Source organism: Crotalus tigris, unplaced genomic scaffold (assembly GCF_016545835.1).
Source record: "Crotalus tigris isolate CLP2741 ecotype Arizona unplaced genomic scaffold, ASM1654583v1 scf7180000022411.5474196:2289641, whole genome shotgun sequence".
Taxonomy (NCBI): Eukaryota; Metazoa; Chordata; class Lepidosauria; order Squamata; family Viperidae; genus Crotalus; species Crotalus tigris.
Window position 1 is genome coordinate 1,138,926 of NW_024099112.1, and position 25,982 is coordinate 1,164,907.

Consider the following 25,982-nt stretch of genomic DNA (forward strand, 5'->3'; position numbering starts at 1 on the left):
TTATATTGTGGAACATAATATGGAAAATAATATGTTTTTATATCTGTGTAACATTCTTGTCTTTACATAATACATTTTCTTTTTCATAGGCTCCTCGGGAAGCCCTTTCCCAGGCAGTATTGGCTGAAATCCCTAGACAACTAGTCTCCTACTTCAAGAAAACTGGCCTGACTCCTGTAAAATTGCCTTCACAAAAGCAACCATAAAGCAGAGAATATTTTTATTGCTTAAATATACAGTCAGGAAAATAATGCTGCAGACAGAAGGTTTTTTTTTAATAAAAGCATTTATCTTCTGGCATCCAGTAACACTGCACTCAAAAACATTTCTGTGGTTCTGCATATAATGCTCATGTTCTATGCAGAAAATGTATAGGATCTGTACATGTATAGGAAATATATAGGAACTCTCATGCCTATTAAGAATCTAGTGGCTATCTCAAATTGTAGGATTTGGCTATCAGTTTGTATTCTGTATATCTGCATACACTTTGTACAGCATGGAATCAAATTGAAGAAACTTGGGTTTAGAACAAGATTAAAGCTTTACGGTATATTTTTTCTGTTAAAATTATATAACTTGGATAGATCTTAGCAGTGGTTTTGGAAAGGTGATGATACTTAACTAGGTTACTAAATGGTTGATGGTCCCTGTGATCATGCAGAAGTTGTAACCTCAAAACTATATTATTTTTTAGCACAAGCCTATATTTTATGCAAGATAATCTGATTACAAGAACTTCACATATGTTGCATATATCAGAAATTCACTTTAAAAATAGTTGACATGCATGATTTCTTTCTCTAATTTAGAATACTATGAACATCTAGCTGCTGTGAACTTTTTCACTGATACAGAAATATGTGTGTGTGTATAATACACACTATATAATATAATATATAATGATAAATGCTATATTGTATATATACATATATACATCATTTATTATATATTCCTAGACAATTTCTCATCTGTAGAAAGACAAATCTTCTTGCACTGTTATAGCATTGCCTTAATTTTTGTGGGTCTTTATGAAATGACAAATATTAAAACTATTTTCTTTATAAAGGAATTGTACTATACATTACCAAAGCTGAATACAAATCATTGTTTAATGTTTTAAATAATGCTGTTTACATTCAGACATGTTTCTTAAGGGCATTTTCTTATATTTCAAATTATGTTTTAAAGTATATTTCATTCATGTATTTCACTGATACTAGTAGAGAAGTGACAAGTAAGAATTTGAACCCTAACTCCAACCCTAAGTTGCAGGAACCTTAGATGCTTTCAGCTACAGCAATACTAGTTTACATTAAATACTTTCAGTTATAGTTTTGGAAAGTTCATTTCAAATTTTCTATAACTTTGGAGTATGAAAGCTTTTTAAAAGAAAGTGCAAATCTTATTGATCTAAAGGAAAATGTGTTTGAATAAATTTAACAATAATATCAAATATTATTTATAAATCCAAATATAAGGAAATTAAGTCTGTGCTTAGATAATGAAATAATTTGTCTAATGCTGAATTTGCAGTTTGATCCAAGTAGAGCTGCTTTGTTAATGAATGCATCAAACAAAGATATTTTAACTAGAGGTAGTTCTTGATTTACAACCATTTGTTTAGCCACTATTCAAAGTTATAACAGCAATGAAAAAGTGACTTATGAATGATCCTTGCACTTAGGGCCATTGCAGCATCTCCATTGTCACATGATCAAAATTTGGGTGTTTGGCATTTGTGATGCATTTACAATAGTTAGTGTCCTGGAATCATGTGATCACTTTCTCATCTGGCTTCGAACAAGCAGAGTAAATGGAGGAAGCTGGATTCGTTTAACAATTGCATGATTCACTTAACAGCAGCAGTGATTCACTCAACAACTGTGTCAGTAAAGGTGATAATATTAGGTGCAACTCAGTTAATAACCACCTTGCTTAGCAGGGGAAATTCTAGCCCCAATTGTGGTCATGAAGACTACTGGTATAATCACATTATACTTATCATATTACATCTCAGTTGAAATTAACTCTATAGTAATAATATTGTGTCCGTTTTCAATCCTTGAGAAAAATTGCTTTTGCTGTATTTTTTAGACAGATTTAGACTTGTTCTCTATCATGATAGAATGTAGGATACACATAACAGATTTAAATTTTAGGGAACCACTCTGAAGAAATTACATCCTTTCTGCTTTTGAAAGTTTTACGATTTCTCATTCAATAGGAATTTGGATTCAATTTCCAGGGCCTACCCTATACTCATACCAGGATGATAACAGTTGATTTCTAAGATGGTAAAATAAATAATACAAACTTAGACTGTAGTTGAAAAGCACTCAGCAACTTTAATACTTATTTGTGTTAACATATTTCTCAGAAATAGAATATAGTTCTTTTATATTTGGAGGAATATTAGAAGGAATTTGTACCTTTTATATTTTTTGATTTTGCCTTTATTACTTTTATAAATATCTCAAAACAGAGAACATATACAATACTCCTTTCTATTTTCCTCATAACAGCAATCCTGTAAGGTGAGTTGGGCTAAGAGAGAGTGCCTGGCACAAAATCATGCAGCTGGATTTCGTGCCTAAGGCCGAACTAGAATTCACAGTCACCTGGTTTCTAGGCCAGCACTTTAACCACTATTCCAAACTGTTTAAAATTTTTAAACCACATTTTTAAAAGGTATCTCCAGCCTTTTTGAAAATTGCCTGTTTGGACAATCTTCTATTGCACTGTTTGATTAAATGTTTAATGGAAATAATGTTTCTAATGTAAGAATGCCATTCTGTATTAAATCTCCGTATAAATTTTAAGCCTCTTATTTGAATCAAACTTCTCGGATGTGCCTGAAAACAGTTTTCAGTGAATTACATGGGGAACTTGGGGAGATGCCTAATATAGACATAATCGATAGGAAAGCATGTATATTTGAGCATTAGTATAAATGAATCTTGAATGCTCTTTGAATCTTTAACTAACATAGCCAAAGGCCATACTGATGTCAAATTCTGGACGTTGGAATCCCAACATGTGCCAGGCTAAAGAATCTGATCTGACTGAGAAATTTGATGTTGTGAGCCATTTTCAAGCCTTCAAGACAACTTTCAGTGTTTTTCCAGGACATTTTGTCACCTACTGTAAAGCCCAAGATTCTTCAGTTTACACACACACAAACTAACAGATCATCTTACTTCCACAAAGGTAACAGTAGAATCCTTCGTCAGTGGAGTGGGCCAGGGAGGCTGTGGTGCTCACACTTTTTTGCTTAATATGTCTAAGATCAAGCTGGTCATTTATGCCTGAAGTGAGAACTAGATGACCCATTTAGTTGTTTCCTTGGCTGCCAATGATATTCTCAGGCGCCTTCTCTAATCCCAAAGTTCAAAAGTCTCGATATTTCTGCCTCAGTTATTCAACTTTCACTTCCAGAGAGTGCACAGAGAAAAAAAATATTGCCTGCATAATTTGTAGATAAACACATTTTGGCATCTGTTTTTTCTAAAGTATTAATTGATAATCTACCTACAGCTTATTTTTTAGCTGCTGATTCTTTAACATTAATCCTAAAAGGCAGAAGCTGTCTTAACCCTTCAGTATCTTCCTTTTTTAAAAAAAATTGTGTTATTTTATTCATGGTTAAAATATAAACTCCCAAAAAGGGGAAAAAATCAAAAGCAAAGTAAAGCTAACAAGTCATTAAAAAGTGCATTTTTAAAAACCACACATAGATTCCCCCCCCCAGATGAATAGTGCTAAATACATTTCAAGAATAGTGCCCCCTTTTGCTACAGGCCCATGATTTATGAACTTCTACAACTGTTTACCCAACCAATTTGACCTGCCATCAACTGTATAAGAAAAAATAGTTAACAGGTAAAGCCAACAGCAAAGTTAAACTTAGAAGTTTACTGTTAACAATCTGTTATTGTATGTGTCTTGTAGAAAGTTCACTATGGCTTCTGATCTACCATAAACTATCGCAATCATTACCTCTGATCTGTTCAGGATCAAATATCCCCGACTGATTCTTAATGATAAAAAATTTTCTTAAAATTTTTACTGGGATCTTTCCCAACAATTGCATCTTATTCCCCAAAGTCATAAATCTCTTGTAAATATCTCTGCAGCATTTGTTTGTTCAAAGAATCTTGTTATAATTTGAAACTCAGTGTGTCTTGACAATTGTTTTCTAATTGGATATAAATCCATTCCCAAATCTCCATCAGTCTTCTTAAGAAAGTTCTTAAGAGTTTTTACAGCAAAATGTAAACAGTTTCTCTCAATAGATGTACTATAACAGAATGACTTCAGAAAAAATTGAGATATTTCCCTTGGTAAAAAGTGAATAGAAAAAAAGGGAAAGTTCCCATTACAGTTTAAAAGAAATAAGACCAGAGCTTTTAAAAATGTAGAATACAAAATCCTTGCAGTAAAAATCTGATATAAATGTAAATCAGATCAAATCACATTCACTACCTAGAGGAGAGTCCTCTTGCTATCAATTTCCATACAATGAAAGCAAAAGGTGATTCACAAATCCAAAATAAAGCAGTAAAAAGATGCATAAAATACACATTAAAATTCAGCAAGAGGTTAGAATAAATCAGCATTCAACCAGTTGATTAACAATTGAAAATGAAAGTTAAAAAGAAACAGTAAACTTCAAAAATGTGCAGTTAAAACTGAGGTGTGCTTTTAAAAAAAGCAAAGCTGAAAGGAAAAGATGGAGACCCAAGCCCTTGGGATATTTCTATCAAGAATTGCAATCATGGAGATTCTTCTTCCCAGGTAGATGCATGGTAATCTGAGGATCTTCTTAGGTCATTCCTAGTTGTTCCTATTCAAATCTGGGAACCATGCTTTGGCAGCAAAATCAGTTGTTTGTCGCAGGAAGAAAAAAATGCCCCACCGCTCAGCATGCCATTTTTGGAGGAACTATATCTTCATTCTAAAGTCTAGTTGCTGTACCTGTTTTTATGAGTTTGGCCTCCTTTATATTTGGTCCCATTTCTTGACTGTACTTCTTAACTTTAATCGCTAGAGCTTGCAGATCATTTACATTTTGGCTATCAACAATATCATAAGCATAATGCAGGCTACTGATGTACACTTTTCTCCAATCCATCCCTCAATATTTATTTAGCATATAAGTTAAACAAATAAAGGAAGGGCATACAGCCTTATGTTCATGTGGTTTTCTTGTAAATACTGTAGTGGTTTACTATTGCCTTTTTCTGTACAATATGATGCCTTCCACTTCCAGCAATTCCCTGTATTACTGCTGCCCATTATAAGTGTCTGCTTGCTTTAGCTGGGCAGTTGGGTAGCCTTAATGCCTTGGATGAACTTGCTGGGATAATGTATTCTTGGCACACACTGCAGACATTCTTCGCTTATTCCTCCCAGAACATTCTTACCCCTACAACAATAAGGCAGCAAAGCAGCACTTGCTGGGGGAAATAGAAATAGTGACTAATAAGAATTGCAAGTGGATACACCTATAACACATTGTATCTATCAAGAAGGATCTGACTTGTATCTTAGTAGTCCTACAAACCAAAATTGGTTTACTCTGTATCAATTAAGTACTGTATAAGCATTTTACTGCCCTCTGGTGATTCTCAATTGAAAGGTTTATACGGTATGAAATACAATTTACTAAGGGGTGTTCCAAAAGGTGATAGACCTATAGCATTACATTCAAATTAGTCATTCAGATGTTGATTATTGTTGTGTGCTTTTGATATGACGCATGTAGCTGTTCTTTTGGCATAATGCTCTATGGTGATTTGGGGAGTGGTTGGAATGTAGTTACATAGCATATTTCTGCTATAAAGTCTCCGTTAGTTGTTTTACCTGTCTCCAGTAAGCCTAGGAGCTATTAAACTCACTGGATTTTCCAATCAAGTGTGATGACTTTGGCATAATATTTGGTTATTGGTTGCAATGACATTTGCAGGAATTGGGGGTGGGAGGAGACAAAATGTCAATAGGGCAGTCGTGGTCCCATGCCTTTTGTGTGTGTGTGTGTGTGTGTATATATATATATATATATATATATATATATATATATATATATATATATATATATATATATATATATATATATAAATGTTATATGTGTGTACAAGAAATGTGGCTTCAATTGTGCAGCTCTAATCACTACCTTGTTTTTTTAGAAAAGAATTGCTCAAATACTTTCATAAATAGCAAGTGATTCCTTCAAATAATTTTCAAAATATGTTCACAAGTGTCCAGAAGACTTTTTTTTCACTCCTTCAAATGTTTTAAGTTCCAATAAAGAGTTGAACTAGATGACCTCCAAGGTCACTTCCAACTTTATTATTATTATTATCATTCATCGCACAGTCAGCCAGATGTTCAGCCTGGATTTGGCACTTTGTCTACCTATCGAGTCCTTACCCAGGACCTGGGATAGGCAGATGTGGATGTTTGATGGTATTACAGGTATCGTCGCAGGATGGAAGCAGTTCCTAATAAGGCCGCCTTTTGCAATTGACTAATAGCAAATTTGTCAATGCCAATGGTGTTCAAGTGGTGCTCCAGTTGTTTTGGGATTGCGCCCAAGGAGCCTATGACTATTGGTACTACCCTTGCTTGCTTTTGCCACAGTCTTTCTATTTCTATCTGTAGGTCTTTGTATTTTGTTATCTTCTCCAGTTCTTTCTCTTCTATTCTGCTATCTCCAGGCACTGCCACGTCCACTATCCAGACTTTTTTGTCTTTCTTATCGACAATTGTTAAGTCTGGGGTGTTATGTTGCAGGTGCTTGTCTGTTTGAATTCTGAAGTCCCAGAGCAGTTTAATTTTATCATTTTCTATGACTTTCTCTATTTTATGATCCCACCAGTTTTTGCTTACAGGCAAATGATATTTTTTGCAGATCTTCCAATGCACCATTGTTGCTACTTTGTCATGCCGCTGCTTGTAATCAGTCTGTGCAATCTTCTTGCAACAGCTTACCAAGTGGTCCACTGTTTCTTCAGCTTCTTTGCATAGGCGGCACTTACTGTCTGTTGCTGTCTTCTCAATTTTGACTTTGTATGCATTTGTCCTTAAGGCTTGGTCTTGTGCAGCCAGAATTAGTCCCTCGGTCTCTTTCTTCAATTTTCCTGCTCTTAGCCATTGCCAGGTTTTATTATTATCTGCTTTCCCAGCTATTTTTTTCATGTATTGGCCATGTAGTGCTTTGTCTTCCCATGCCTCTATTCTGTTCTTCATTTGGTCTTTCTTGTAGGCCAGTTTGGTCTCTCCAGTAGTTAGTAAGCCTTCCTGATATACTAATTTCAGTGCATCTTCATCATTGTTCTTCAGATATTCTTCCAAAGCCATTTTTTCTTCTTCAACCATCTGATGTACTTGTAGCATTCCACGCCCACCTATTTGCCTTGGTAGATAAAGTCTATCAATGTCACTGCGTGGATGAAGGGCGTGATTCATTGTCATTATTTTTCTGGTCTGCCTATCCATTGCTTTTAGTTCTGCTTGAGTCCAGTCCACTATTCCAGCTGTGTACCTAATGACTGGGATTGCCCAGGTGTTGATTGCCTTTATGGTATTTCCTCCATTGAGTTTGGATTTTAAGATCTTCTTCACTCTCTTGATGTATTCACCTCTAATCTTTTTCTTGACTTCAGTGTGCTTGATGTTGTCAGCTTGAAGGATACCCAAGTATTTGTAGTATCTTCCTCATCCAGACTCTTAATGTTATTTTCGTGGGGCATCTTGATTCCTTCAGTTTTCACTATTTTTCCTTGTTTGATAGTAAGTGTGGCACATTTGTCCAAGCCAAACTCCATTACAATATCTTGGCTATATATACGGACAGTGTTGAGCAGCGATTCTATTTCAGATGATGTTTTTCCATACAGCTTCAGATCATCCATGTAAAGGAGGTGGGATAGTCTGGCAGATGTTTTTGATGTTTGATAGCCATGTCCTGAGTTATTCAGTATTGTTGACAGAGGAAACAGTGCAATAACAAATAGTAATGGTGATAATGAATCTCCTTGAAATATTCCTCTCTTGATATTAACCTCTCCCAGCCTCTCACCATTGATCTGCAACTGTGTCTTCCATTGTGCCATCGATCTTTGCACAAATTTTCTGATGTTTCTACTGACTCCTGTTATTTCTAGGCACTTGATTATCCAATCATGTGGCAGAGAGTCAAATGCCTTTTTGTAGTCAATCCATGCCACATTCAGGTTGGTCTTCCTTCTCTTGCAGTTTTCCAAGATCATTTTGTCTATTAGGAGTTGATCTTTTGTTCCTCTGCTATTGGGGCGGTTTCCTTTCTGCTCAGGTGGAAAGAGATTGTTTTCAACTAGATGCTGTTGTACTGCATCAGCTACCACACCAGTTAGTAATTTGAATGTTGTTGGTAAGCAGGTAATTGGCCTGTAGTTACCTGGTGTTGCCCCTTTTGCTGGATTTTTCATTATTAGGTAGGTTTTCCCAGTTGTTAGCCACTTTTCAATTTCTCCTCCTTGTAGTATATTGTTGAACTGCTTGGCAATGAGTGGGTGTATAACAGTTAGATGTTTCAACCAAAACCCATGCAGTTCATCTTCACCTGGTGCTGACCAATTTTTGATTTTCTTTGCTCTTTTTTCTACCATTTTTGTTGTTACTATTATTATTATTATTATTATTATTATTATTATTATTATTTACTTTTGAAACAGCTAAATAGACCCTCCTATGGGCATAGCTGCCTTAACCCTTTGAGGTGGAATTCTTCGCTCCTATTAACAAACCTTACAGTATCTCTTATGAATATTTTGCACAACTGTTGTAGAGTACCTTCTTCTCTGTACTGTGCATGATATTAATTTCAGTGTAAAGGCTGCACATCTTTAACTGACTGTATAGTTTTCATTAAAAAAAACAATATTTTTTAAAAATAAAACTGATTATAGCATCCATTAATTCTCTATAATTTAATGTATACTGTCATGTACAGCTTCTTTTTAAATTATTATACACTCCAGCACTTAAAAAATTCCTGAATTCTTGAAATGTGAAAGAAGCATTATATCCTACTTGATATTCCACTGGTTCCATTATTTTTCTAGCCAATTCTATACCTTTTTTTTTTTAACCTGAACACTAGGAATAAGCAACTGTCCAGTACCTTCCTCTGAGTAGCCCAAATCTCATGAGATTGGAATAGTCATGCAAAGTTTCCTCATTCTCACAAGAATTTGGTCCTGTAGATTTGTTTAGCTTAACTTGGAATTCTGTGAATTTCATTGTAAGACTTGATGGAAACTGGCTTTTTTAAAATTAATATTTTTTGTAAGAATGCTTCCTGATTCCCAAGTATAAACAAAAGGATTTTGGGTAATGAAACATCTGCAAGACAACTATCAAGCTCAAAGAGCACCAAGGAATCATAAGCAAACAGAATTCTCAAAAAATGAAAAAAAAAACTATGAGAAATGTGAGCTGCTATTTTGGAAAGTGTCTCCTCCTGCTCAGAAAAATGACAAGGTATGTCTGAGAGAGTAGAGATGTAATTTGTCCAGCCAGGCAGCCAGACTGCTCATGATTATTCTCAACATAAGATTGATAAAACATTATTTCCCCTTGTGATACCTTCCAAATGTTTTGGGATGACGCTTCTCAGAATTCCCAGGCTATGTGCTGGATGATTGTTCTGGGACCCGTCCTAACACAGCTGGAGGATGCTAGGACGAGAAAGGATGATCCAGTTCTATGTTCCACTCCTGCTTATGAATGCAACCAATTATAAAAAATGTTTGTTGATAACTAGGTAAAAAGTCACTACAACTAACACATATATTACAAGGTGCCTTTTTTTCCCCAAAGGACCAAGCATATTATTACTTTTTTATTTTAATGCCAGAATCTGTACCCGTTTTTTTGGCTGGTAATCAACTGCATTTATTAAGAACTGGGCTTATCTTAAAGCAATCTTCCTGATTTGGGTGGTGGTGGTGTGTGCAGACATTTAGTTACCTGTCAGTGTGGCCCAGAGCTACTATTATTGGACAATGTGTGGCTTGCGGGTGGGGTCTGATCAGTCAAACCTGCTTGGCAAGTCCCCAGGCCTGACTCACTAAAGAGACAGGTGGAGCCCTGCTCTGGCAGCGGTGGTCACACAGAGGCCATCAGTCCTGCACAGAGCCAAGCCCTCGCAGCACCATGGCTCTGAGTGTCAGCATCAAGAGGGTCTTCCAGCTGCCAGGGACTGGGGAGAGGCAGGTGCACATCAGCTTTCGAGGTGCGGAGGACAGGGAATGGGGGAAGTCTGGGGTGGGTGGAAGGAGTTGCACACGGGGGTTTTGGGAAGAGGGAAGACATAATACAATGGCTTAAGATTATGTCCTAGAGAAAGCTAGAATATAGCTCCGTAATATAATTGTTTCCTAATGATAGAGAGTTTGTGGGACTTGTATACAACATGGAAAAATACATAAACCTGCCAGTTATTCTTTATGTGAACATCTGTCCTTCCTTTTAGGAAAATGCACACAATTATGTTTGTACTGCCACAAGCAGAACATATTTAGGAGTAGCTGCTTAAATCAACAATAACAACGAAATCTTACAGTTGTTTAAAGAGGAACGTTTATTAAAATTTAAAGTTTTGAAAACTGTAAGAATACACTTTGTCAGAATACCATTCTATAAAAGGCATGCTATATATTCAACATGATTGGAGGGAGGAAGCATTAGTAAAAGGAAATGCCAAAGAAAAATTAAATTTAAATGAAAAAGAATAACAGATAATTAAGGGGGGGAAATCTAAAATCAATTCCTGGATAAACTTTATGGGAGAATTTGAAAACCTTCAAACACATTTCTGTCATTTTGGTTGATTCTATTAAAGGCATCACCTCCACTATAGATTTTGATCTTTAAGGAACAGAATCTTCTCTCCTTAAGTTCCTTTGGTTAGTCAATATATATATCATCTATCTCTTTCAATATCTATCTATTATCTATCTACCTGAAATTTGGAACTTTATCTTAAATTTCACAACTATCTGAAGTTCTGGAAGCAAACTCCAGAACATGGAATATATATTAAGACTGGGCACAATCATTTGTGTGGGAGTAGGTTCAGTTAAATTCAAATTTGTTTATTTCTGAATAGATTTGTATAGAATTCTATTTCTAAGGACTTAAACTGACAGCATTTGACATGAGAGAAAAGAATAAACAATTTTCAAAACAGTATTGGAATTCTGAATTTAATGTAAATAGGTATTTTCTACAAGAAAAAATAAATATAAATATATAAGGTACAATAATCTTAAAGGTTTCTTTAACCTATTTAGATATTTCATATTTTTAACCCCAGGTTCTGATCAATATTTTGCAACTCTAGATTATATACTACACAAACAATTTGCTTTTCAATGGAAATGTCTAATAGCCATTTTGTCAGTAGTTATTTCCTCCTTTTTCAGTTAATCCTCCATTGATGGTGAGTCAGTAACTGATAATGGTCTGGTGTTCGACTGCACTGGCATATTTACTAGAATAAATATTGAGTAAATATTCTCAATTTTAGCAGCTTTAGTATATCTGGACTTCAACTCCCAGATTCCCCCAATCATCCATGCTGACTAAAGAATTCTGACAGCTGAGGTCAGAATTGTCAAGGTTTAGAAACACTGATCTAGAAAATGCTGTAAGTGACTGGTGTGGAATGGCAATTGTCTCCATAATTTTTTGTTCTGCTTCCGTAACCTATAAAACCTCTCAGAAGCCAAATATACATGCATGTTGTTCCCACTGTAGAACTATGCATTTTGAGGTGTCAGATTGCATGAAAACTTGAGAAACATGCAAAAGTTACTACCAAAACTGGTTTAATATAAATTAGGAGTAAACTATTAAATATCCAACTGAAAAATAATATTAGCTATACTTAATGTAATATAAATAGTGTAAAATGAACTTAATGTATATGTTGTCTTGACCAGCCATTACTTGTTTTAGAATGTGACCTTAAGCATACTTCATCCTGAAAAGTTATGCAGCCCTAGTTTATATCAAGCATACAGTCACTTATCTCATCTCTCAATGCATCATTTCTCTCTCCATTTTGTTTTTTCCTCTTACGTTCCTAAGATAATGAATTGGAAAAGATGAGACTTTTGTTGATTTCTGTATGTGTATTTTGAACACAACAGATATTGCACAGAGGCACGTTCTATTTTCTGCAATGTGGTATAATAGTTTAATTTCCCCAAACCTGAATTCCTTCATGAACATTTTGTTTGAGAGCTACACTATAACAAATTGGAGGCACCAAACTGGGTAAATGAGAGCTAAGTTTATGTCAGGAAAATTCACTTTCAAATGCTCATTGTCCACAATGTTTGCAATATATCTGTAGATGATTTTTCACTGCTCAAATGAATCTCTCTCATGCTGCTGTTTGGTGGATAAAAGAGAAAAAGCATACATATTATTTTGGAGTCTATAAATAAAGGCAATGGAATGAAAGAAAGAAAAAATACTACAATCTTCAGATAAGTAGTTGTCATCGAGTGGTGGTAGAAATTACGTAAAATCCATACATGAGGGCATCTGTATTTCTCTGTTCTGAGAGCTTAAAGAAAGGTAGAACATATATATTATTCTGATAGATTCTATATATCCCTTCCTGCAATGATTGAACATGAAGACCTGGATAGCTCCTAAAGCCAACACACTGCACTGTGCAATCTCCAAAGTGCATTTGAGTCCCGTTGGATAACATCTGGCTATAAAAAAAATCCAGATTTTTGAATATGGCTTTCTTTTCTGGTACGCTCCTTCAAAGAAAATTCATACCCAGGGTTTCATATGTTTGACAAAGTTTGTATTCCTCCCCTCCAAGGATTTACCCAGAAAACAAAGAAGATACGCTGTGGCCAGGAAGCAATCTTTGGAGAGGTAAGGAAGTATCACACTCAACAGGAAGACTTAATTTTGAATCATAGTAAGTTCATTGGTGTGCGTGGGAAGAGTATCTTTGCATTACACTGCCCAGGTTTCTCCAGAGTAGGAAGTACTACAATCTGGTGAAAGCAGGGTTGTATTATTAACTGAAAAATCAAAAACTGTTGAAAAAGAGTTTGTTAAACTATGTTCTTGCATAATTTCTCAATTATTGTAAGTCAGTATAGTTCAAAGACCATGCTATAGCTTCAGTGAATCTGAAGTACACCAGATTGGGAAAAGTAGTGATCACTGAATACAGATAAATACTACAAACCACGTCTCATTGTGGGCGAATACAGCTTATGATCTTGCAACTTGCTGTTGAATTACAAATCTCAAAAACTCTTGGCAGCATGATGATGGTGGGGGTTGATGGGTGTTCCATCAGCATCTGGAAAACCTAAATATCCACAATCCAATGTGAGGTTGCCTCAAAATTCTGTAATTAGAAAGATAAATGAATTGTATTATGACATAAACTCCCACATTTTCTGTCATCTGTTGAGATTGGACATGAACAGATGGAAAGGGGACTTTTCAGAAACCTTGGGTATTAATTTTGGCATTATTTCATGTTTTAGCTCTTTCGCTGGCCACATTATGGAAAGTTCATTATGGAAGAAATGTTGATAGTTAAAGTTTACAACTGCAGTAAAGTATTCAGTAACAGGTAGGTTCCTAACTCCCTTGGAAAATCTTTCTGCTACATTTCATTTTACAGTCGCTTGAACCTGAATAATTCATTCATGCTATACCAAAAATACATCCCATTTTTTAGTAGATACACTTTTCCCTGTTGTATCTCTGAGAGATCAGTCAAGTAATTGTAAAATAACCAACTGCTCGAGTTTCTCCCATTTAATGTTTTTATGCTTAACTTTTCTTCTTCCAGATGACATTTTCCAGTGGACGACATAAAAAATTATGTTTTTAAGGATTTGTTATGTATAAAAGAGAAACAAAGGACTACTACTATTTCAACATAATCTGTATTTACATATGTTGCTACCCCATAATAAGATTTGCTTGGTTCAAACCAGATCAAAAGAGAAAGATGGGAAAGAGCAAAGAGTTTGGAGGAAGGGTGGGGCAGAAGCAGAAGGCTTAATTGCTTTGGTTCTGATAGAAATACCTTCATGGTCTCTTGTCTGATATAGTCACAGCACATAATTGCTCTCCGAAACCCAAGGGCAGCTTTCTTGCTGATTTATGATTTATTTTTATGTAACATCATTCCTGAATCTACCAGAACATCTTTATATGCTTACAATTTAAACTTTTTAAATTAAACTGTTAAACTTTTTTGCCTTTTATCTTGGTTTTCTTTTTTGTAGATTACTTGGCACCTTAGTTATCAGCCTTCAGCAGTTGGTAATGTCTGGACGACTGAACATCAGAGAGGCTCTTGTTGATAAAAACCATAGCATTACTGGGGTAAGTAATTTGATTAATATTATAGCATTTAAAATGCACAGTGATATGACACAAGCATCTCAAATCGGCCTTTTGACACACAGCACACTATCACAGAAACATTTCAGTAATTTTCTGTTGCTGAACATATCTGCAATCATCACACAATAATTCATCGCCAACTCCAGTTCCTGGCCACCCTTAGAAACCCCCCCCTCCTCCCTCCCCAGGCTTCAGGTTGCATGAAATACATTTTTCAACATATTTTTTCTGTCTTGTGGGCACTCCTCTCTCCATGTTGAAGTCTGGCCAGGCAGAATCTACCTGGACTAGAAGATAAAAAGGACCTTAAGGCCACAAAGAGCCTGACATGTGGTGGCCAGCAACTTAGATTAAACCTGGAAGCCTTCAGACAGTCACTGCAGTTCCTAGGAGTTGTTTTGTTGAATTGTTGAAGAATGTTTTAGAATTGTAAGCCATCCAGAGTCACTTGGCTGAGTAGGGTGATTATAGCAATTGAATAAACAAACAAACAATAAATAAATAAAACAGAGCTGGAAAAACAGAGCTAAAAAGTTAAAACTTACAAGTAAAACTAAATCAAAATTCAGAGCTAATTGGTTAACAAGACAGCAGAAATATCCTTAGATCACCAGCCATTCCCAGGCCTGCACCATACTTTTAGACTCCCCCATGCTAATTGACAAAGCCAGTTCCTAAAACTTCCAGCATGGGATAATAGTTAACATATTTTACATGCATGCTGATATTATATAATCATGAAACTTTTGAGGCAGAGTCTAAATAAATAATGCAAACAAAGTAAGGTTAACAATTAAAGGGAGTTGGAATTAAAATGAGATATGGTATAATTAAATGGTTCAAAATTGAGAAAGGCATGTGCCAAAGTTGTATACTACCATCCTATTTATCTTATATGCAAAATATATCATGTGGAACGCTGGGTTAAAAGAAATAAAAATTGCATCTCAGATGTGCTAATTATATTACTTTGATAGCTGAGGGTGTGAAAGTTTTGAGTAATTACTTGGTTGAAAGAAGGGTGTTGAAATCCGGTCTGCTGTACAATATTAAAACAAACAAACAAACAAATAAAGATTATGGCAACAAGCAAAAAAGAATTTGAAGTGAAGTTGAGTGAAGAAAAATAAATGTCTTTAAATTGTGGGTATTGGAGACAATTAATGGTAATATTTTGGACTGCAAAGAAGAACACATAATTCATACAAGATTAAATAAACCTAAATTATTCATCAGAAACATTAATAATAAAGCTTAAAGTTTAAAGTTTTGAATATATAATATTAAGAGAAGAATTATTGGAACTTGGAAAAAATCAAACACAATTGAAAAAGAGGGCAACAAAATGCAAAGATAGCTGGATGACACAAGCATGGGCTTAGAAGAATTTAAAGAACTTCACAGATAATCTTGGTGAAATTGTATTCATTTACAAAGAGAAGTGGCTAAATAATGAAATATTTGGTAATTGTTTTGGAACTCAGTTTTACCACTCAATGATTCCCTTAGCTAGCTAGCTAGCAAGCAGGAGACTGCTTTTGCAAATTATTAGACAAATGCATTCAGTCCTGTAGCTGGGCAGTAGCTATGGGTGGGTCTTTTTTGTAGAGAAATGTCCTTGTTTTGGTTTGGTTTTTTTTAAGATGAAAAAAACAAAAAATCCTCCAAATATTTGGGAGTTATAATAGTTTTTCTTAAATTTTACTTTTTTTCTGTAGATATATATTGAATTGGATTTGAGATATCAACCTCCGGATGGTGCTGCAGGGACATGGGTTGAGGAAGATTTTGTCTACCACATGAAAGACAGGTACTGGAATCTGTACTAAAACACAATATATTCATTTTTAATATTCCAAATGATAATAGTATTGTTTTTTTAAACTAAAAAAATCTATCCCACACCTAAATAGCTTTCTAATCAGAAAGTCATAGAACTGCTGAAATTAAGATATAGTCCCACAGTCTGATAAAGAAAGTGTGACAAATAAAAAATAAGATAGATTTGTTACTGGCAAATCCAACCAAATATAACAATTGCCACATAGCTTTCAAGATGGATCCAGGTGTATTTGCAAATAGCCAAAAACTCAGGTCAATTTTGGTTGTGTTTTAAATTAGACTGAGTGAACTGGGAGATGTAAAATTACAGCTGACTACTATATAGAACTTTAATTCCCAAACTGGATGATTTGTAGGGGAAAGGTTTTTTTTAAAAGTTATATTAGTAATTAATTTGAACAGCCAACATTTGTTTGCTTTGTACTACTCATGTTTTATTTTCCTTTATTACAGCTCTGAGATTATAATTCGCAACCCAGGATTTGAAGAGTTAGAGTAAGTAGCATATTCTATATAGATGCTACTAGTCTGATACTGTATATTGCTGCTGCAATAAATGTATGGAAGTGTATACAATCCATGTGATAGTGCAATATTTCAAGTTGTGTTCCCCCCCCCCTTTTGTGCTTTTGAGTAACTTTTGCCTCCTTAGCAAGCTTTTTGGAAATGATTTGTTGAGCGCAAATTAATTGGCCCAAGGTCATGCCGCTAGCTTTATGGTTAAGGTGAGACTAGAATGCATGGTCTTCAGTTCCTTACCTGGTGCTTTAAATGGTACACCAAACTGCCTCTCAAATTGTAGTACTGCATACATGTAATATTAGTCTGCTTTGTACTCATATTTCAAGTAAATCTCAGTGATCAACTCAGTAGTGCTTATGATTTACAAAATACAGGATAGTGTGGGGCGGTAATGGTGGAGGCTTTCCGTATAAAGCAACTGAGTGAGGTCATCTAATGGTAAGTGTGATACCCAGCTTTATATCTCCACCCCGAATGAGAATAGGCTTCAACTCAACCTTAGCAAGATTGAGTGGCTTTGGATATTAAGGTCCTCTGGTACTGGGGACTGTCTATCTTTAGTTCTTCATGAGCTGGTACAAACTCAAACAGAACTAATGGCCAATTTGGAAGTCCTCCTGGACTTGTAGTTCTTGTGGCAGCCGTGGCTAGGACAGCCTTAACACAACTTTGTGTTATGCATCAACTGCACGCTTTCCTGGACTGGGATGGCACTCATGCCTTGTTCGCCTCCTTTCAGTACTCCTACAATGTCTTTATAATTTAATCTAGTTCACTGAAATCAAAGTTTCAGAGACAATTATGTGCATTATTATTACTTAGTAAAGAATTAAATGTGCTGTTTTCCTAAGTAAGTGATTCATCTTATAAAGATTAAACCAGTAGTAGTAGTAGAAATAGCACTAATAAAAATACAGTAACAAGGGAGTAAAGGAAAATGGTATGTAATGTTTTTCATCTCAAATTGTATACATTGCCTCTGGAGATAAAAGAATTATTATGAGCATGCCAGCCTTGTAATTCTTAACTTCTGGTGTGGCTATAGGGTGGCTGATGCAAAACGAGCCGCTGACCTGGATAGGAAGGCTGCAGTGCTGGGCAGGAAGCTTGTCAAAGGTCTGGAAACGGATGATGAAGAAGACGATTACTACGATGTATCTGATATGGAGTTCTCTGGGATTGTCTTCAGTTCTGTAAAGAGGTACTTTTCAACCATGAGTAGGTAGTGCTTCAATTTCTTCTTAGAAGAAAACAGACTTCAACCTGATACATTCCAGATAAACTGCAATATCAAGAATCCTAAAGCTGCTCTAACTGTGGTGCAAAGATTTCTTTATTTCTTATTCCATCTTCCATCCAGGAGTTCAAGAGATGGTACATATAGCAGTAGCCAGTGCTTTTTTTTCTAAAAAAAAAAAAAAAAAAGGTGCCGGAACTCACACACGTCATATAACCCGCCTTGCCTACCCTACAAGGTTCCATCCAAAAAAGGTGCCGGAACTCCGTTCTGGGCGTTCTATGAGAAAAAAAGCCCTGGCAGTAGCAATAACATTTAGACTTATATACCGCTCTATAGTGCTTTACTGCCATCTGTTAAAAGTTGTCTTCTCTCCAGACATTGTACATTAAAGGAAGTGCTTGGTAGGTGATTGCCTACCAGAGGATGTCATGGGGGCGGATAGGTAAACAAAAACAAGAGAAACCAACACTTGGTTTTCATAGCTTCTCCACATTATATCTGTCAGGAGAGCCCTGCTCCTCGGCCTCATTACTGGGGTAGAAGACTCATCAGCAAAGATACCAATACAACAGTATGTGGTTAGACAATTCTGCCTCCTTTAGGGCTGGAGAAAAGCTCTGGAAGACAGCTAGCATGTTTAGTTCAAAAGTGGCTAGAGGGTACCAGAAAGGAGAAGGCTAATACTTAGCCAAACATTCCTTTCCAAAATAGCATGTGTGCATCATTTGGGTTTATTATTAGCATTTATATCTGTGCAATACTAAAACTCTTGTGTCTGTTCTTAACCTTCAATTGGGCAAGATTGGAAGGTGTATGACAACAATTATTGAACCAAAGTAACTTAAATGGAGTAACTTACAAAATGCTGGGACCCATGATTTCCATGGGAATGAAATTTTGGGAGGTTGTGTCTGCTTCACTGCCACTACACCTTTTGCCTGCTCTTCCCAGAAACCTACCCTCTTTCCTGCCTCCCTCTGGCCTCCTGCACCCAACCAACCAATAGCAAGGTCTGGCAGGCAAGTGACAATAGATTGCTTTGGAACCAAGGTGAAATCCCTTAATGGCAATGGGCAGCAAGGAAAGGATGAGGGAGCCACTTGGATTTGTCCTTGTAAAATAGGCCTGGCTGTGGGGTACTGGAGGTCAACAGGTGAGGCTTCTTCCTCCGTAGAGCCGGTGGGCCCTTGGGGACATACAGGGATGGGGTGTAGAGGTGCAATTTTCTTTGCCATCCATGGTTCTCCTTGTTCCCTCTCTCCTTAGCAAAGTGGCAGACAGTTTTGTGGATCAGCCAAAGAGAATGATTTCTGATCTTCCCTTCTTTGCCTGCCTGTAATCATTCTTTTTTTCTGTTTAGGAATGGAAATATCCCTGAAAGGATGACCCAATGGGTCACAGTTTGTCTACTGCTTCCTTAATTTTTTCTTTGGCCAAAGTTATGATTGTTCAAACATTTGCTACAAATATTCTGCTTGCTATTTGTAAATTAGCATTAGCATTAACTAGCAGTACCTGACAGAACTTATTGTAAAAATGTTTTATTTTAAGATATTAATGATCTGAACAATTATATATACATGTCACAATATTAGTAATTTCAACATTAATAATAACAAAAAATTAAGGAGAGAGGTTTGGAAAATTGTTAACCAACAACATGTAGTGACAATCTGTTGCTGCAGATCAGGTATAAAGATGCCTTTTCAGTTTTCAGAAAAATAGTCACAAGTAATCATGGCATTATCACAAGCAGAAATGGTAGTAGATATATTTATTTACTTACTTAGACTTGTATGTTGCTAAAATCCTTGAAGTTTCAAAGCAGTTTTCAATGTTCTTTCCAGCATAAGGATTTTTTTATTTAGTATGTGCATATATCTAAGCGCAGTACAGTGGTACCTTGGTACTCCCATTAATTGGTTTCAAGAGGCTTGATGAGTACCAAAAATGATGAATACCAAACAAATTTTTCCCATAGGGAATAATGTAGTGAGTCACCAGGCAGCTGACACTGACAAATTCTAGCTTGTGTGTTGAGTACCAAATGATGATTACTGGAACAATTTTTTTGTGCCAAAATGCTTTGAGTACCAACTTTGATGAGTTTCAAAGCAATTGAGTACCAAAGTACCATTGTACACATGAAACTAAAACATCAGTAACACCTAAAGCAATTTCTATTTAGTTGATTACACCAACATACATTATCACCATTATCACATTAATTTTATCCTATAAAATTAATCTGCTCTGGGCAGATTACTCAATGAGCTTGTGTTTGAACAAAACTACACTCATGGTTTTAGCTACTAGAATGCAGTGTTTTGACACATCATGTAGTTTGAATGTAATAGCACTGTTACATATATTAATGGAAATGTAAAATTAAATTTAAATACCATCTTTTTTTTAAAGTAAAAGCATCTGATTACATTTAAAATTAAATGTTGATTTACTGTCATTATCCTGCTGAAACAAATAAATAAATGTGTTTTGAGCATAATTAATGAAATTAATTTAGTTCTTCAATAGACTTTCACAAGTTGTAATATTGGGGAAATGTCTGCATTTATAGATTTGAGTATGTAGCTATTTATTCATTATTTTTATCTTTTTATTCCAATGCACTCTGCATTCCAAAACAAAAATAACAGTTCAAATAAAATGACAGATAAGATAGTAATTAATGTTGGATGTTTCATTTTAGCCGTTCTAGGGTTTTCTCCAAGTGGGATCCCTGTGCATCTCCTAGACCACAGAACTTCCAGGTAATGTATTTGACACTTTTACTGTGAATTTTGAATTTCTAGCCATTTTGAACCAGTGGGGTGCATTTGAAATTATGAGAGGAAGCTCTGGCATTCACATAAAATGGCTATCTTGGATGGAAGTGTCCCTACTTCACAATAGTTGCTCTGATGGGCATAGCAGGTTATACAGTAAATAACCCAGTTACCAGAAGGCAAATTTGCTTCTTGCTCTTCCTGTAGTCCTCAATGATGTCCCTTGTTAGCCCAGTTTATCTTGTCTTTTTTTCTGCCAAGTATAGCAGACATGCAAAGAATGCACAGGGCTGTTTTTTACGAAAGAAGATTGTGCAATCTAGAGCCATGCTTGTCAATAAAGAGGACACTAAAGCTTAGTAGTATTTTTGTTTTATTTATTGAATATAGCATTTTTTATTGAAGAATTAAAATCAGGTGGACAGAAAGCCTGACAGACACATATGAATAGTTGACCTCTTGGAATCTCTGCCAATAAATCATTCAAAAGAATGCTCTATATAACTCATATTTCTTACCTGATTTTGGAAACCATGTATTTGTTTATAACTTCCATTAATGATTGAGCAATCATTCCAGCAAATGTAAAAGGAAAGTAAAGGAAACATTGATTGATTTTTACAAATCAACAAGTAATTGATTTAATTCCTCTCACTTTATACTGATATATCTAGACTGATTCTAGGAAATATATTGTCTCCCTAGATTGGCATCAACATCATTGAAGCTCAGAAGTTGGTTGGAGTTAATATTGACCCTTTTGTGGTAGTGAAAATTGGAGGTGAGAAAAGACACACAGCAACACAGAAATCCACCAACTGTCCTTTTTACAATGAGGTATGCAACTAGAAGAAAGCGTACATAATTCTATTCTCAGACTTGTCAATCTAATGCATGTGAGCACAGTTATATAGCCAACTGCTTACCACAAGCTTGTTTTAGCTTTAGAGTTCATTTTTGATACAGTTCTTTAACATATTATGAAACTTACCAGATTGACATGAAAACCATGTACAAACTGTTCTATGTATTGTAGTCAGATGTACTTGTGTACATACGTAACTTAAGTACTTGTGTTATTAAGCAATTTGAAGACACAGTAGATTAATAAATAAAATTATAGTTTATCATAGTATATGAGGCAAATATCTTGTGTACATGAGCGATATATAGAATTATAAAGTTTGAAGGACTGTTAGGCCAGGGCTCGTCAATCTTTTCTTGCTCATAATCCTCTTCTGACCCTCATTTACCTCTTTGATCTCCCTGTTGAAAAAATGTGTTTTACCATATGCACTGTTTATTAATCTATCAGATAATATAACTATAACTAAGATAATAGATAGATAGATAGATAGATAGATAGACTATATATAAAAGTTATAGTAGCTAACAAAACAATTCCCTGCAAACATATTTGTGTAGTAGCACAGAAAATTCTTAGAGACATGAAATGCAGTAGCGTAAAGCTTCCTAGAAATAAGGCAGCCCCCCCTCGAAGAGGCATATCACTCCACTGAAAACTGCTGATTTAAACCATTAAATCTCAACTCAACTCCTTGCTTGATTCAGGAACCCTATTTAAAATATCCCTAAAAGATGGCAAAGGAAGATCTGTTTGAACACATCTGATAGACAAGAGTACCTAATCTATTTCAGAAATAGATTCCAATCTCCAAGGACTCTTACTTTTAGGCAGGTTTCCTAACAATTAGTCAGAGTCTGTTTTCATCTAAAAGCACATTCTATACCCTGGGATGATCTGCAGTATCTTTTGGCCTTGTTAAATATATAAATTAATTTTAAAGTCCTATAGAAAAGGATCTTCCATTTAGAAATATTGGGACCTGTAAGGAAGCTCTTTTCTTACATAGCTTCTTGTTGAAAACATTCTGCATATTATTATATATGATGCTTGGCATAAGGTAGAACTTAATTTTTACACGAAATGTAATATTTATATTTTTTCCTTTTTCTTCCAGTATTTTATTTTTGATTTTCATGAACCAAGAGATATTCTATTCCACAGACTGATAGAGATTTCTGTAAGTATACTAGCTACTAGTTATAGGGTAGAAGTGAGATGAGGGTAAATGACCAATGGCCTTACATCATATTATGAAGTGAGCAATAAAGTAAAAATACAGTTTCTCATTTATTCTTCTAATGTTGCAGCTATTCTTTGTCACAGATCTATGAGAGCTAATCATATCATATTTTATCACATAGGCAGCCATTAGAGATGTATAACCTTTACTTTGTGTGTTTCTCTTACAAGAAATGTATTATTATTCAGATGTTTGACATTATCTAGTTTATAAACTAATTCAATTAAACATGCAATTATGAAAAGAAATACTTGGCAAGTGATGTTTCTGAGAAAAAGAACTTTGACTTATTGTCTTGTAGAAACTAATTTGTGAAACTTGTTTCAATTTATTAATACCATTTAACTGGGCTATAATTGCTACTTGTTTTAAACCCAGTTATCAACTGTTCAGTATCCTCCCCATTCTCAAGCAAAATGCTAGGCTTTTCTTGGCAATAGTTGGCTTCTGTGGCACATATGGCTTATCTGCCATATGACTTAGAACTGAGAAATACCTTTATATTCATGTACAGGTCTTCCATTCAAAGAAGATTCCTTTCCTGGGCACTCTCATAGGCACTTTCAAGATAGATCTTGAGACTGTATACAATCAGCCAGGTACTGTACCATGAGGCTGCTATCATGCTAAAAGTTGCTTCTTAGTTCTCTTTTGCCATTGCTTTGAATTACCTGCTTTGAGTCCATAACGCGGAGTTGTCAAACTTGCAATGTCACATGACGTGTCATGCTGTATCGCAACTTTTTTGCCATTGCCAGCAATGGGGTGAGCGCAGTTTTGCTATGATGCATCTGGCCCACGGGCCGGCAGTTTGACACTCTTGTCATAACGTGTTCTAGCCTTTCATTGTGGGTTGATCAAAAGTTAATCAATCTGTTTGAAAAGGATTTGTTTCTGAAAAGTATCAATCACTTCCAACCAATGTCTAAAAATGAAAATTAAAAAAGGAGTTCTCCCAGTACTTGGTCCCTTCAAGAAGGTCCATGATCAAGATTCTTAGCTGAGAAAAATTGAATTGGGTCCTTAAATCTGGCCAATATTTTCAGGGCTGGTTGAAGACTTTTTGCTGTATGAGGTTGATCAAATCATGTTTGTGAAATTTACCCAGCTGGCACTAAAATATATTAGCAATTAATTTGTTTCCCTTACACATCCTGCCCATATCCTGATCACTTGGTACTGCACATTGCCTAATTGTCTATCTTCTAAAATATGGTGTCATTTGAGATTAGTACTCCCAAAATTTTTCAATATATTAGATCAATGCCAGGTTGGGATTGGAGCCATATGATGCTCATGGCAATATTTCAGTAAAAGTTTATGTGTTCCGTGTTATAGCTTTCTTTATAAGCAATCTGAAGAGCTCTGCTAATTTCTGGGAAGGAATAACTGACCTATGCTTGCTAAGTATTATGTCAATCCATCAGTTTTAGTTTTCTTCTGGGTCCTTTGCTCAAGACACTGATAGTCTAGATTTAGAATTTGTAGGCATTACAGTTTGTTTATATATTTATATGAATTATGTGGCTACCCATCCCATACTAGTAGCTCTGGGTAGTGTATAGGGATTAAAAAGACAAAATCACACAACATATAACCAATCAGGCAGTCAAGGATAAACAATAACCCCAGTCATAAAAAAAGTACATCAACAAAAGCATAGCTCATCTAACCTTCTGACTCAAACTCCTAATAATCTAAACTAGATCCAGAGAAATTGTGATTCAATTGTTTTCTCTTTATTCATTTAGACCATAGGTTCTACCAGAAGTGGGCTGTGATTAATGACCCAAAGGACACCAGAGCAGGAATAAAAGGCTTTGTAAAGTGCAACATTTCTGTCATGGCTCGGGGGGATGTAATGGGTTCCTTTCCCACCTCATCCAGCAGTCAGAATGAAGACATTGAAAAGTAAGTCTGTGGTGATGAAAGGTGTATAGAATATTGTCTTATGAAGTAGTAGTAAGAGGACAGTTTTCTTACTCTTATGGATAAAGAAAAGATCCAGAAGTGCAGTGCTTAATCACAAACTTGGAAAGTTTGCTTTATTTATAAATTCTATTGTTTAGGACAGGAAAGGACTTGAGCATTCAAACAGAATGAATTTCAGGTCTCGTCTTTTTTTCTCCCTCTAAAATTGTTGTCTGTCCTCTTTTACATTTGGGATCTTCTCCTTGTCCCACTATCAGTACAGGCCACCCACCATTTCCCGAGTGCAAGAATAGATAATGTCATCTTCCACCTACTCCAAGTCCATATTTTGAAGCTCCATGTCAAAACTGGTTTTATGTCTTAAACTATTTTAAGCCTTTCTGAACCAGGCAAAGGATCCAAAATACTATAAACTCTGTAAAGCTACTTTGCTTTGATTAAGAATAGAACAATCCTTAAAAAAAAAAAAGGGGGGGGGGACATTGAGACACTTGCCTACACAAGGCTAGTAAACAAAGTTTGTCTTCTCTGCATGGATGGGGAAGGCAAGAAGTAGGAAGAATAACCAATTGGGTTCTGCAGTAGCCATATTTTGGACTGGGCACCAATTCACTGCAGATTAGACTTGAATCTTTAAGCACAGCTTCAGCAATGGTTGGAAACAGTAAGAAAGACAGCTCAGTCTGGCTGCAGTGTGGACTTCTTAGTTTCTTTCCTCATTCTAATCCAAGGAATGATGATACAGTTGCCTCCTTTTCTGAAAAACCTCCCAACCCACCACAACCCTCCCCCAACCTTTCCAGGGCTGAATACAGGCTTAATTAAAATTTAAAAGGAAAAAATTTTAAACACAAATAAACCATATACAAATTTGGTTACAATGATTAAACAAATCATAAAATACTTTAACACTAATATTTAAAAAACAGAAAGAGAAAAAGAAAAGAAACAAGAAAAAGAAGAAGAAAGAAAAAAAATTAGAAAAAAAAGAAAAAATATCTAAGAAATATCTTAAACTTTAAATATAAATTATTCAAAAGCTAAATAATATTTTTTTATATCATACTTGTATTGTATAAAATTTATCCATCTTTTCCATAC

The 25,982-nt window shown here is 35.4% G+C and overlaps 2 protein-coding genes across 9 annotated transcripts in view; both read left to right on the forward strand.

Moving 5' to 3' along the window:
* The window catches only part of LOC120297007 (RNA-binding protein 12-like), a 67,282-nt gene extending 64,460 nt beyond the window's left edge, over nucleotides 1-2,822 (forward strand). For all 6 annotated transcript variants that reach the window (XM_039319117.1, XM_039319118.1, XM_039319120.1 and 3 more), the window contains one exon: nucleotides 90-2,822. In XM_039319117.1, the coding sequence (XP_039175051.1) occupies nucleotides 90-206 (117 nt within the window). In that variant the 3' untranslated portion in view covers nucleotides 207-2,822. The remainder of the gene's footprint in view (nucleotides 1-89) is intronic.
* Nucleotides 2,823-8,622: 5,800 nt separating this feature from the next.
* LOC120297028 (fer-1-like protein 4) overlaps nucleotides 8,623-25,982 on the forward strand; it is a 66,999-nt gene continuing 49,639 nt past the window's right edge. For all 3 annotated transcript variants that reach the window (XM_039319195.1, XM_039319198.1, XM_039319197.1), the window contains exons 1-12: nucleotides 8,623-10,279; nucleotides 12,893-12,948; nucleotides 13,578-13,666; nucleotides 14,331-14,430; nucleotides 16,170-16,261; nucleotides 16,747-16,788; nucleotides 17,861-18,016; nucleotides 20,766-20,826; nucleotides 21,547-21,678; nucleotides 22,824-22,886; nucleotides 23,464-23,548; nucleotides 24,701-24,860. In XM_039319195.1, coding sequence (XP_039175129.1) covers nucleotides 10,201-10,279; nucleotides 12,893-12,948; nucleotides 13,578-13,666; nucleotides 14,331-14,430; nucleotides 16,170-16,261; nucleotides 16,747-16,788; nucleotides 17,861-18,016; nucleotides 20,766-20,826; nucleotides 21,547-21,678; nucleotides 22,824-22,886; nucleotides 23,464-23,548; nucleotides 24,701-24,860 — 1,115 coding nt within the window. In that variant the 5' untranslated portion in view covers nucleotides 8,623-10,200. The remainder of the gene's footprint in view (nucleotides 10,280-12,892; nucleotides 12,949-13,577; nucleotides 13,667-14,330; nucleotides 14,431-16,169; nucleotides 16,262-16,746; nucleotides 16,789-17,860; nucleotides 18,017-20,765; nucleotides 20,827-21,546; nucleotides 21,679-22,823; nucleotides 22,887-23,463; nucleotides 23,549-24,700; nucleotides 24,861-25,982) is intronic.